The 14,420-nt window shown below is 38.0% G+C and overlaps 1 protein-coding gene across 2 annotated transcripts in view; it reads right to left on the bottom strand.

The window, feature by feature from the left end:
• The window catches only part of LOC124787636 (cyclin-dependent kinase 12), a 76,085-nt gene that overhangs the window by 24,459 nt on the left and 37,206 nt on the right, over window positions 1-14,420 (bottom strand). The window contains exons 4-10 of one of the 2 annotated variants that reach the window (XM_047254410.1): window positions 13,362-13,643; window positions 12,681-12,844; window positions 6,728-6,924; window positions 6,410-6,614; window positions 3,713-3,984; window positions 2,724-2,903; window positions 2,402-2,443 (exon numbers count right to left, since the gene is read on the bottom strand). In XM_047254410.1, coding sequence (XP_047110366.1) covers window positions 2,402-2,443; window positions 2,724-2,903; window positions 3,713-3,984; window positions 6,410-6,614; window positions 6,728-6,924; window positions 12,681-12,844; window positions 13,362-13,643 — 1,342 coding nt within the window. The remainder of the gene's footprint in view (window positions 1-2,401; window positions 2,444-2,723; window positions 2,904-3,712; window positions 3,985-6,409; window positions 6,615-6,727; window positions 6,925-12,680; window positions 12,845-13,361; window positions 13,644-14,420) is intronic. The other variant, XM_047254411.1, reaches the window with a different exon arrangement.

The raw sequence follows: 14,420 nt of genomic DNA, 5'->3' as shown, positions 1-14,420 counted from the left end.
AAGCACAACACAAAGCATTCAAGAACAGCTACTGCACAACTGACTGTTTAAGTTGTCAGAGTATTATTAACAAGATAATTTAGGCCTGACCTCTAGTGGTATGCAGCACATCCACTGTTTGAAATACCCACAACATAATTTGCCACACTGAAAGTGTCCGAATTACACCATGTTTCGATTTAAGCTAAAAAATGGAAGTGCATGTTTCTTTGTTATAAAATGTTACAAGCTAGGTCCTATAGCTGACTACTATGTTGCATTACACAGCACGTATCTTACTATTTGCACAAAGTAAGTTGGCACTCAGCACAGTGGCTGATGGAAACAACCATAAACGTATTTCCCAATTTCAGTCATTCCCATCACACACCAAGTCATTCCCATCACACACCACACTGAGTGTCAGCTTAGTTAGCTTGAATAACAAATAGACCATTCATCTGCCCATAGCTAGCATGACACCAGAGTACCAAACACACTAATACACTGTTGCACTCATGCACTTTTTGTTTTGCAAAGAGTTTCATACACACATTATCTTTCCAAACTGGATTCGCCAGATGATGTACAATACCAGTAACCAAAAACTGGTTTCTACATTAACATGTGGAAAACAAATCTATTTCAAAGTCTCTCTTATAATAAAGTTCCTCTGCATACAATTCCCTATGAAACAACATCTATTCGTTACTTTCATGCTTTCACATTTTGAGGCATCTATTTTACATATGTGGATTTTTCCAGTGACCTATAAAAATTATTACATGTAGCCTGCAACTTCTCAGTCTGGAAAAAAAGCAACCAAAAAGAAAAAGAGAGAGAGAGAAAAGTACAGACCACAACAGATATTTACAGGCAAGGCAGGCACAGCAGGACTCACTCCAGCTTGCATCTTGGGTAGATTTCCATCTGACCTTTGTCAGCCAAATTTTCTCCAGCCTATCCTCTTTATAATTTTGTTTGCACGAGTCCAGAGCCTCAATATATTTTTCAAAGGAAAATGTTGACCATTATAAGCGCCACAGTTTTCAAATTTACATGCTATTAACAAACTTTGAATTTTTAGTCATTATCAAGCAAAGTTCAGGTAACTTCTATGCAACATGTTGCAGCACATGTAACATACACATCAACACACCAGCAGACATTTGGAGACAGTTACATGATCTGTATCAAATAGGGACAGAATGTCTGTAATGCATGAGTGAGAACCATGTACAAGCCTATGTACATATAGAACAAGCCAGTAAGTGTCCATGTCACTTCATGCAACAGTATCAAACTTATTCTCGTGGTATGTCCACATGCAGACACCCTCTTCCTTTCACTGTCAATCAAAGGAACTTCTGTTTTCTAAAACCTGTACATGTGTTAGTGTCTGAATGTGCTGTCCTGCAAGCACATTGTTTCTATCTTTTCTAATTTAAGTTTCGTTTTGAACAGCACCTTTCTTTACAGCAGTAACGAAGATTTATTTAGAATAGTATTTATACCGAATTAAATGTAGCTGTTACTGACAAGTTCACGCTGTGGACTAGGGCAGGAACTGACCTGAAGTGGATCATACAACTCTAGAATTTGGGAATGCAACAAGGGCACACTACACACTATTGACAAGGAAAGCACAGTTTAACTTGGGTGAACAATGATGAGCTGACTACAATGTTTTTCAGACCTATGACAGTAGTACGTATCAGCAATGAAATCAGCAGAATCAAATCTTGCAGTTAATTTCACCCACTGGGTAGTAGGCAGATGAAACTATATCTTCAATTAAATGAAATCACACAATGTTGTTGTTAATTTATATGCCTGTGATCAAAAAGACTTCAGACAGCAAGAATATTATGTTTAGCTGTTAAGCTTCTCTCTACTAAATTGTTTAAAAAATCTTGTAACTCCAATGAATTAAAGATGTTATACAACTATTCAAATGAATTGAATAAAGCTTGCCATCACCCATAATTTGCAATCAGTGCACTAATGTGAGTGGTGCATGTCAACACAGCATCTATTCTGTTGCGACAATACCACTGTTTAAGAGTTAACTATACATAAAGAAGAAATTACATGAAAAGTGCTGCCTCACATTAAGATAGTATATAATTAGCACTTTATCAATTAGAATCTCTTAGGATCAATGCAAAGAACAACATGAACAGCTCAAAGTGCTATTGAAATCGTTGGAAATAATGCTATAATTTTTATCTAAACTGTAAAGAAAGATACCATTTCAACCATTGTACCCACAAAGTTTACTATGAAATGAAATCAATTCACATATTAACTGGACAACTCTTGCACAAACCTACATAAATTAGCACACATACAAAACAGAAAGTATTTCCCATTACAGCCATTAATTAGAACCCACAGTTAAGTTATTTACAATTTTAATTACCTGTCAGACATTGCCTGCTTCGAAGGGGTACAGTTGGCAGATCTGTAAGCATATCAGCCAACAGTTTCTCAGTTTAACAAACATCTAATTGAATAGAAAATTAAATAAAAGAAAATCATAAATTTGGTGACAAAATGAACATTGAAAATAAAAAACTTTACTATTTTGCAATGAAAACTAAAATCCAAAATTACAGCACTTTGACAACTTTACAATTGTTGTATACAGTTCTTTTCTTTCAACTGCATTTAACATGACAAAATGTAATGCCCACAATATATCAGGAAAGAAAATGGGTTCGCAGACATTGAACCATACTTACCCTCCCATTTCAAAGCTCTCCTCAAAAGATTTATTACTCGAAGTCTTTTCTTTCAAGGTAGAAGGTTTACCAGGAGGCAAATTCTGAAGAGATTCTTGCTGTTCACGCAGCTGTCGTCTTCGCTTTTTGCTCCACAATTCATGGCAATCTTGCCACGTAGGTAGTTCAGGCACAGGCATTCTGAAACAGAATTGTAGTCCCTGTTATGACATTTTATCACTTACATTTCTTTAATTCTAAAATTGTAGCATGGGACTCAACAGACAGCTCCCCAGTCAATAATGGTAAAATATATATATAGAAGAGTGCTGTGCTATTACCTACAGAGTAGCAATCCAGTATGAACACTTTTCTAACACTCAAGAGGATCTTTGCTACATCAATACAGGGTGCAGTGTATACAAACTGACAATTACAATGAGTATATAGATTCTGAAGACCTACAGGTGGTATTTCTAATATTCAGAGCAAAATATTATGAGAAAAATATAGGTACAACAAGTAATTAATAATAAATAGCTATAAATAGCTATTTAAAATGTGTATTAAAATTATTCCTTGGAACACAAACCCAACTTTGGGCTGCCCATAATAAATACTTTAAGACAAAGAACAAATATAAAAGGAAACAAATATAGATACATGGCCAGCTTATCACTGTGCTCAGAAAAATATGAGCTAACTGCTCTGCTATACAAATCATCAATGTTAAAATGTATGGCAGTTATAACAAAAAATTTAAAATGTAAGCCATACTTGTCTGAAGTCAGTTAAAACAGAATGCACAAACCTTCATAAATTTGTAGTTTCTCTTCTAATTCAACGAATTAAAATACAGCAAAGAAAGAAGGGGGGAGGGGGGGAGAGGGGGGGAGGGAGAGAGAGAGAAAGAGAGAGAGAGGGAGAGAGAGAGAGAGAGAGAGAGAGCAGGCATATGTCTCACATTTTGTTACATTAATTAGAATGCAAAATTAGACATTTTAACTCACTTTTCAGGGCACACATTCTTCAGCCATGTTGATTTGAGAGCCTCTTCAGCTGTGATTCTCTTCTCAGGGTCAAGTCTAAGCATCTTATCTAGCAGATCGAGGGCCGATGCAGGCATAAACATTTCATACTCTTCACGCAAACGCCGCATGTGTGGTTTTTTTGGCTTCAGTGTATGCCACAATGGTAATTTTATTACAGAGGGCCACACAGCTGGTGTTGGTGTACCACAAAGTCTAGAGATAATGTCCAGCTGCATTAGCTCCACATTCCCCTACACACACAAAAATTCTATTTAATCAAAAATGAAAAATTAAATATTGCATCATTTTTCCTGTAATTATATAATTCATAGTTAAACAGAAGCCAATATTTCAAACCCTACAAACTGAAATCAACATATGTAACAACTCTGGGTACCTCACACCACTTACTTTTAAAAGGGAAAAAGTGAGAGAGGAGAGACTTGAAGAAAGCGGAAACTGAGTATGAAGAAACACTTTGTTCTTTTGCCTATCTCTCAATAGGAAACCAATTTTTGCTTTCATTGTTCGAGACTGGCTACTCATCAAATTCTCAACATTTTTGCAAATGCAGTGGATTCCAGATTATTCATGTGCAAAGTATCTGGTTTGCAGATTATTCACACATCTTAAAAAATGTGGAATGTTTTTCTTTGGCAAAAAGCAATAAACAACCTACTGCATGACAATAAGGCTATTTCCATTGTTTAAACAATGACAACAGTGCACCATCTTCGTTGCTATCGGCCACCTTGTTCCGTGTAAATTGAGAACAAAGTTAATGGCCATGTACATGTCCACAAAGCAAGTGAAGAGAAATCTGTAAAAGCACTGAAGGAGAAATGAAAAAAATAAGTGATGAGATTAAAATAAAACTTAAGACTTAACTGAAAGTTTTGAGAAGGGAGAAACTGCTGCAAAACAGTGCAGATTACTGCACTGGTATGCAGATCGTTCAGGACATTCCAGAGAATAAGCAGAGAACACAAGATTTTGCCAGGAAATGTGATTGTTTCAGTGCAATGTGTGCCACAAAAGCTAAATTTTTTCATGAAGGTCTAACGTTATTTGAGGGAGAATTTAACACTCAGCTTGACGGTTATCCAGAGTGAAACAAAGTCACAAGTTTCACGAACTTACTGGGCAAGGAGAGTGGCTTAGTTCAAATGTTGCAGCAGCCGATTAGTTTCAGGAATGGTTCCGGAAATGTTAGGAACAAGAGAATTTCAAACCACACCAAATTTATAATGCAGACTAAAGTGGTCTGTATCGGAAATGTCTACCACCAGAACTCTTGATTTTAAGAGCGAAGTTTGTGTTCCTGGATATAAGTCGTCTAAAGAACACATTACAATTTTGTGCACCGCTAATGCTTCTGGAAACCAAAAGGTGCAACTACTAGTGATTGGAAAGCCCAACAAACCCGAAGTATTCAAGGATATCACAGCTAAGGATCTCCCTGTGCATTATTACAAATAAGAAAGAGCACGAATGGCTACCGAAATTTGCAAAAACTGGTTCAACAAACATTTTGTACTACAAGTTTGGTGATTTCTAGAAAAGAAAAGATTGCCACAGTTGGCCGGTCCATTGCTTGATAATGTTCCTCACATCTCGATGAGAGGATTCTCTTATCTGATGTCATCTCATTAAAACTAAGTTTTTAGCTCATAACATGACTACCATTATACAGCCAATGGACCAAGGATTATTGTTATTTTTATTATTATTATTATTATTATTATTATTATTATTATTATTATTATTAATTATGTGGCGTTCTGGAAGAAGTTGACAATTCTAGATGGCATATAAGGGATTTCTGATGCCTGGCAGGAAGTCAAGCCACATACACTATTTTAATCATAGAGAAAATTCTTTCAGGTGTACAAGAAAGTGATTTTAAAGGTTTTAGTGACGAATAACAGCAACTGTACAAATAATGAATCTAACAGGCAGTTTAAATGGCTCCGAATATGTCAATGAAGTAAATTTGAATAAGTGGCTGAAGATCAATGCAGATGAACCCAGCTTCCACTACATAAGTGACACTGAACTTGTAACTGCTGCTTCACAATAAAATAAAGAAGAGGAATGTGAAAGTGGGGATGAAGACAGTGACCTTGTCAGTTATTGTACCACATAGCAATGTGTCTATACTCTTCTAAATTATATGGGCCAAGGATGGGGTTCAGTATAATGACATTATTGCAAAAAATAAATAAATAAATAAATAAAAAATAATTTGAAACACTGCGCAAAGAAATGTCAACTCCTCTCAGAAGCAGACCAATATCACAGACTATTTTAAGAAATAAACACACCTACGGTACCTATGCACAGAACTTGAATAAACTTTCGAACAAAGAATAGATGTTTGAAAATATCTGTATTATTCATGTTTTTCGATTATTTGTGCCTCCTCTCCCCCACATTACCATGTTACCATGAATAATCAGAAGTATACTGCAATACCAACCATACTTTGAGGTAATTAAGTGTCCACAAGCAACTTCAATCATTAAGGAAAAAATTACACAATTAGACAATTCACCATTGCATACAATAATTAAACAAATTTCAGCATTTACAACCACATTTCACAACATGCAAACTGATGTTCAAAATTAAGTCATAACATCTGGCAATTCCAATACGTGATTTGTATAATTATACCTGAAACATGGGTTTCTTTGCAAAGAGTTCACCAAGAATACAGCCACAGCTCCACACATCAATTGCAGGTCCATATCGCTCTTCACCCAGAAGTAACTCTGGCGGTCTGTACCACAGTGTAATAACTTTATTTGTGTAGGGCCTTTTCCGATCATCAGCATTATACAATCTTGCCAAACCAAAGTCTGCTAACTTCACTTCACCCCTAAAAGTACAAATAATTTATGTACAATCAAACTAAATTACTTTTCCTCTCATCTAAATCATTTCATGATAACAGTTTTACTTTCTCAAAGTACTTTTAGTTAATGTAATTACCTGTTATTCATAAGAATGTTGCTACACTTTATATCTCTGTGTAGAAAATTCTTCTTGTGACAGTAATTCAGACCATCAAGTAGTTGCTTCATTATGGAAGCATTATGGGCTTCATTAAAGTCAACCATGCCAGACTCCAGAAGACCCATTAAATCGTGGTCCATATACTCAAAAACGAGGTAGAATGATCCCTTATCCTGAAAAGCAATGACAAAACTCCCATGAAATACGCATTAAATTTTAAATTTCTAACAACATATTTAAATCGCGAAAATCACTCAAATATTTCTGGTTTGCATTCAAACAGAGAAGTAAACTTATTTCTGAAAATCATCCAGAATTCAGCTTATACTATCATACATCCTACTCCATACAACAATACATCCTAAGTGCCCGTAACCCTCCTGGCCTCAACCTTTGTTAGTCACTGTCCTCACCCATCCAGCCCCTCCTCATTTCCATTCCAGCACTACACAGGCATCATTCCACCACCACACCCAGTCTTTTTATTTCTCTCCTTTTCTGTAACTTCGCCCCCTCACCCTCCTCACCTGTACCCTGCCCTCAGTCTAACCTGCAGCACCTTGCTGTCCACCACCCCCACCATACTATCCCTCCCCTACCTGCTCCAGTCTCCTCCTTATCCCTACCCAGTCGCCACTCCCATCATCCACCAGTGCTGCTGCTTGCAGTGTGATTTCAGTTGCCTGAGACTGCAGTTGGGCGCGTGTGTGCGTGCACATGTCTGCCTATTGCTGACAAAGGCATCAATGGCCGAAAGCTATAATTGTGAGTGTCTTTTTGTTGTGCCTATCTGCGACTCAGCATCTCCGCTATAAGGTGAATAGCAACTTTCCTTCTCATAATATTGTTACACTCCATCTTGGATTTCCATTGTTTGATTTATACAATTGTATGTAATTCATATCATCCAATATTCACAATTTTAAAACTTTGGCTACAACAAGACAGGTTGTTATTGATGACATAGAACTGTCCTTAAAGCTATACTGCAATCAATGTTTATTAACAGAAGCTGATAACACTTCAGTGGAGCAATACAACTTATTTATGCCAGGTTGCAAGTCTGCATGAGACTCATACAGACACACTGACAGTTGCTAGGTGAGTTCCATTTACTTTCCAAACTGCTGCAGTCTTTCAGATCATATTTAGGTACAAAATCACCACCACAGTGCACATAAGTATATTCACTTTATGATCTGAAAACATGTCTATCCTGTCAATCTATACAAAAAGTTCCTTAAAATTAAATTTGAACAAAAACTTTACCCTGCATACTTTTAGTGGGCAACATGAACTACATATACATTTGACAATACCTTCATAATTGCCCAACATAACACACAGTCAAAAAGTCATGCCATCTAGGTGGCTGCTGTGGGTGAATAATGTTCAGTCACTCCTCATGAACATTCTACACTCTCCTGAATATTCATGAGGCATGACAAAACATATCTATTTATTAATTTCTTTTACTTACTGTATGGTTTCTAACCACAATATTAAATATACTACACACAGTAACAAGTAATTGACAAACAAACATCTACATTTTTAATATAGTCAGTTGCACCATTCGTTGACATCAGGAAATCATTGAAAGATCCATGATAGGCCCTGTTGGGACATTCTATAGCAATGTGACAAACAGTTTGCATGCCTGTTCCAAAATCTCATTTTACAGATGAAGCCTTAAACCACCTGTGAAGAGAGTAAATGCTTCTGCCACTGGGACACTCAGATGTTTAGGACGGGTGGTAGGGACAGAGCATCGAGTGACATTATACTGGGTGCACTATCCGAAAATTACCTCGAGCAATTAAACAGAGAACCGACTCGTGGAGATAACATCTTGGACCTACTGATAACAAACAGACCCGAACTTTTCGACTCTGTATGTACAGAACAGGAAATCAGTGATCATAAGGCTGTTGCAGCATCCCTGAATATGGAAGTTAATAGGAATATAAAAAAGGGAGGAAGGTTTATCTGTTTAGCAACAGTAGTAGAAGGCAGATTTCAGACTACCTAACAGATCAAAACGAAAATTTCTGTTCCGACACTGACAATGTTGAGTGTTTATGGAAAAAGTTCAAGGCAATCGTAAAATGCATTTTAGACAGGTACGTGCCGAGTAAAACTGTGAGGGACGGGAAAAACCCACCGTGGTACAACAACAAAGTTAGGAAACTACTGTGAAAGCAAAGAGAGCTCCACTCCAAGTTTAAACGCAGCCAAAACCTCTCAGACAAACAGAAGCTAAACGATGTCAAAGTTAGCGTAAGGAGGGCTATGCGTGAAGCGTTCAGTGAATTCGAAAGTAAAATTCTATGTACCGACTTGACGGAAAATCCTAGGAAGTTCTGGTCTTACGTTAAATCAGTAAGTGGCTCGAAACAGCATATCCAGACACTACGGGATGATGATGGCATTGAAACAGAGATGACACGCGTAAAGCTGAAATACTAAACACCTTTTTCCAAAGCTGTTTCACAGAGGAAGACCGCACTGCAGTTCCTTCTCTAAATCCTCGCACAAACGAAAAAATGGCTGACATCGAAATAAGTGTCCAAGGAATAGAAAAGCAACTGGAATCACTCAATAGAGGAAAGTCCACTGGACCTGACGGGATACCAATTCGATTCTACACAGAGTACGCGAAAGACCTTGCCCCCCTTCTAACAGCCGTGTACCGCAAGTCTCTAGAGGAACGGAGGGTTCCAAATGATTGGAAAAGAGCACAGATAGTCCTAGTCTTCAAGAAGGGTCGTCGAGCAGATGCGCAAAACTATAGACCTATATCTCTGACGTCGATCTGTTGTAGAATTTTAGAACATGTTTTTTGCTCGAGTATCATGTCGTTTTTGGAAACCCAGAATCTACTATGTAGGAATCAACATGGATTCCGGAAACAGCGATCGTGTGAGACCCAACTCGCTTTATTTGTTCATGAGACCCAGAAAATATTAGATACAGGCTCCCAGGTAGATGCTATTTTTCTTGACTTCCGGAAGGCGTTCGATACAGTTACGCACTGTCGCCTGATAAACAAAGTAAGAGCCTACGGAATATCAGACCAGCTGTGTGGCTGGATTGAAGAGTTTTTAGCAAACAGAACACAGCATGTTGTTATCAATGGAGAGACGTCTACAGACGTTAAAGTAACCTCTGGCGTGCCACAGGGGAGTGTTATGGGACCATTGCTTTTCACAATATATATAAATGACCTAGTAGATAGTGTCGGAAGTTCCATGCGGCTTTTCGCGGATGATGCTGTAGTATACAGAGAAGTTGCAGCATTGGAAAATTGTAGCGAAATGCAGGAAGATCTGCAGCGGATAGGCACTTGGTGCAGGGAGTGGCAACTGACCTTTAACATAGACAAATGTAATGTATTGCGAATACATAGAAAGAAGGATCCATTATTGTATGATTATATGATAGCGGAACAAACACTGGTAGCAGTTACTTCTGTAAAATATCTGGTAGTATGCGTGCGGAACGATTTGAAGTGGAATGATCATATAAAATTAATTGTTGGTAAGGCGGGTACCAGGTTGAGATTCATTGGGAGAGTGCTTAGAAAATGTAGTCCATCAACAAAGGAGGTGGCTTACAAAACACTCGTTCGACCTATACTTGAGTATTGCTCATCAGTGTGGGATCCGTACCAGATTGGGTTGACAGAGGAGATAGAGAAGATCCAAAGAAGAGCGGCGCATTTCGTCACAGGGTTATTTGGTAACCGTGATAGTGTTACGGAGATGTTTAATAAGCTCAAGTGGCAGACTCTGCAAGAGAGGCGCTCTGCATCGCGGTGTAGCTTGCTCGCCAGGTTTCGAGAGGGTGCGTTTCTGGATGAGGTATCGAATATATTGCTTCCCCCTACTTATACCTCCCGAGGAGATCACGAATGTAAAATTAGAGAGATTAGAGTGCGCACGGAGGCTTTCAGACAGTCGTTCTTCCCGCGAACCATACGCGACTGGAACAGGAAAGGGAGGTAATGACAGTGGCACGTAAAGTGCCCTCCGCCACACACCGTTGGGTGGCTTGCGGAGTATAAATGTAGATGTAGATGGTGCATATTCTGTTGAACATTATCCATGTTGTGTGTGGGTGGTGAAAGGCAGGGGGTGTTTCTTTCTCATGCGGGGCAAGTTCTGGCAATGTGGAGGACAAGCCTTTGCCCAATCTCATATCTATGAGCCTGTTAAGTTTAACTGAGATGTGTACAGCTCCATGGCTGTTTTCATGGATGGTTTTCTTGGTCAAAGACAGTTGCTTTCTACAAAAACTGTGTCTTGATGGAGGAGTTGCAGGTTGCCTTGTATGTGTTTAAACTCATGGGGTAGAGCTACTTTTCATCAAGACCCATAGGGTGGAATGTGGCTCAATATACACAGACATCCAACAGGGAGGTTGATCTTAGTGTACCACTGATAATACTCACAACATTGTTCAGTTGTGCATAGAGAGTTTGTGTGTGTGTGTGCACTACTAAGCCACACAGAAGCACCAAATTCCGCAGTACAGTAGATCAGTCCAAGTGCTGAAGTGTAAAGGGTTTCAACAGCAGAAACCCTGGGTTGTTCCAAACAGCTTATGTAGGATGATGTTTATAGCCCATATCTTCACAGTGGTGTTTTCCAGATGCTTCTTGTAGGACAGTGACCAGTCCAACGTAGCCCGTAGACATTCTGGGTGTAGATTGTGGTGAAGTAGTCTGTCACCAAAATACACTAGGAGCTGCCCATTCAATGGGCTGATGCACAAATGAAAGCAAGTCATCTCTTTCTTGGTGGAGTTTGGTTTTAGTCTCCATCTCCGAAAGTATGTTCCCATTATCACCAGATTAGATGTTAAGATGGCTTCTGCTTCTTCAAAATTTATATGTCTCACTGCCTGCAAACAGACATCAGCATATCCAAGCTTATGAGATCTAGTTTCACTCACACTGGATATGAACAGGAGTAGGGCAAGGACAGATCCCCAAGGTTGTCCATCATTTAGCATCTTTGAAGAGCTTATCCTGTTGCCTAGCATGATCCGGGATGACCATCCAGCAATCATATTATTAATTAGTTGGACTTCTTTCCTGTATGGGGTTATTTTAATGAGTTTGTAGCCACGTCTCCAAACTGCATCATCTATAAACCAAGTGATTTTTTAAAATTCTTCTGAAAGCCTCCTTCTATGAAGGTCATGAGTGATATTATCTGATCTGTAGAACCTCTTTCTGAATGAAAACTAGAACACAACTGGTGTATAACAGCAGATTAAATAGCATTACTTTTAGATAATATATGTTGTACAGGACAATTACAAACGTATTTTTAAATATGTGTAATTCATGCCACCCATTAAATATATCTAGTGTATTTTTGTTCATATCGGATTTAAGGAATGTTTGACACTGACTGACTTCAAGAACCTGTCTGGAAATCAAAGTGAACACAGGACAGTGTTATGAGGTTTGAGCCTGAAAATGGTCTGAAAAACCAAAGCTGGAAGTAAAATAAAATGTAGTTCTCTCACAACTGTGGGTATGTGTATAAATTATGAGTTCCAATAGTTTATTATATATGTTTGTGAGTATTTACTGAATCCTGCACAATATAGTACCTGTTTTCATAGCATATATCATGTGGCATTTTGCAATAATATTTCACACAAATCAGCACAGGGAAAAAATGAACAATACAGATTACTATGATTTCATGCAGAGTGTCACTGATAAACAAATAACACTACTTAAAAGCATGCAACATTCATTCAGAAGAAGAGAAAAGTGACATTAAAACAGATGTAAGATGATTACTTTTGAATGACAGATTTAGTACTACCCAATCACAAATTAGTTTTAAAAGAAAACCCCAGAGTATCTATATTTTTAAAAATTCTTCTAAATACATTTGCATGCATATACCTTCCTGAAATCCAGGGCATCTTGTTTGTCAGTAACAATCTCTCTGAGATTAACTATGTTCTTATGATTGAGCTGACGTAGAATTTTAATTTCTCTGACAGCTGTGATAGGAAAACCTTCTTTCTCGTTCTCAAGCCGCACTTTCTTTAATGCAACTAAGTCACCTATAAAAATAAAAAATATATACAGTATATGTATTCATCACATAGGAATAAATTCTTCTTTAAACAGTGCACGATACTACAAGTCTGTGTAATCTGTTTATTTCTATGGCTGCCTTTTGTCCAAAACTTTTCTTAAAATACACAAAATGTTGTAATCTTAGTAAATAACGTATAGCATTAGCCAATTTTCCTTTTTCATTTTTTCTTTTGTTGTAGACAAATTAAATGTTTTTACACTATTTTAGATAAATCAGTTTTAAGGCACACACATATGAAAAACAAATTTATTTTGAGGACAAAAATTTAAAAAAAATTTACAAGATAACAAATCAGCATTGGTAAGAATGGAGAGTCAACCAGCAACGGACTTACACATGACAGACAGAGAAAAAGAGGAAGATAACAATTATTTTTTAAAATGCACAAACTAGAATATAATTTCATAGCTTACAATTAATAGCTACATATTGTTACAGGACTAACATTTCAGCACAGAAAATTACAATAGCAAACATACCTGACCTCCTGTCTCTTGCCTTGTACACCTGGCCATATGTCCCTTCACCAATCTGTGCCATTACTTCAAATACGTCAACACATCTTTCACCCCAATCTTTGCCACCAGTTGCTGACATGGTCGTGTTGGCAGTCTTCACTCGGCGGCGGTGCAAAATTTTGGGACGCTTCAGCTTGGGCCGCGGCAATGTTTTGCTTGGCTTCACCTTTTCTACCATCACTGGTGGTGGAGGTGTTGCTGGTGCATCTTCCTCTGGGCTAAGGTCTTCAGAGTCCATAACGACTGTGGAAACAAATCTATTACAAGATGCTTTCCCTGAGTTTTAGTTTATCTGAAAAATCACACAAAGAAGAGTACTTCACGCCACAACCTGAACTGAAGTGTGAACCAATCCTGTCACTTGAACTGGACACTCAGTTCTAAGAGGTGCACATGTAAAGTAATTGTGGAAAAAGTTATATGCAAACAGAATGAGTTTTTTACTCTGCGGGAGAGTGAGTGCTACTTTGAAAGTTCCTGGCAGATTAAAGCTGTGTGCCAGACTGGAACCTACCCAGAATCTTGTCTTTCATGGGCAATAGTCTTATTGACTGAACTATCGAGGCAGAACTGACAACTCATTCTTCATTCTTACGGCTTCTCCTCTGTCAGTACCTCTCCATACTTCCCAACTTCACAGCAGTTCTCTTGCATACTTAGGAAGCTATCAATGGAACATCCTGGCAAACAGTTAAAGTTAAGTTGATAAGGGTGGACACTGTACTATGCACAACAAAATTTAAATATCTCCCCCAAAAAAAAGGAAGAAGATGAGAGGAAGAAGCAAAGTCCTCACAATAAATATTCCACTAATGATATGGATAAATGTGCTCTTAGGAAGCAATTTCTAAAATGTTCTGAATAGATGAGGAAATATCAGTTCCTTAATACTCCAAGTCTCTTGTCACACAGAACTGAGCTAGGGGTGGGGGAGGGGGGGGGGGGGCTAGCAAAGATACTCCCAGAAAAATTATTCTAAACATTGCATTCAATTTCTAAAGGTATCAGAATAAACAAGTG

Source organism: Schistocerca piceifrons, chromosome 3, assembly GCF_021461385.2.
Source record: "Schistocerca piceifrons isolate TAMUIC-IGC-003096 chromosome 3, iqSchPice1.1, whole genome shotgun sequence".
NCBI classification, from domain to species: domain Eukaryota; kingdom Metazoa; phylum Arthropoda; class Insecta; order Orthoptera; family Acrididae; genus Schistocerca; species Schistocerca piceifrons.
Note: the sequence above shows the minus strand (reverse complement) of the source record. Positions and strands in the feature narration are given on the sequence as shown.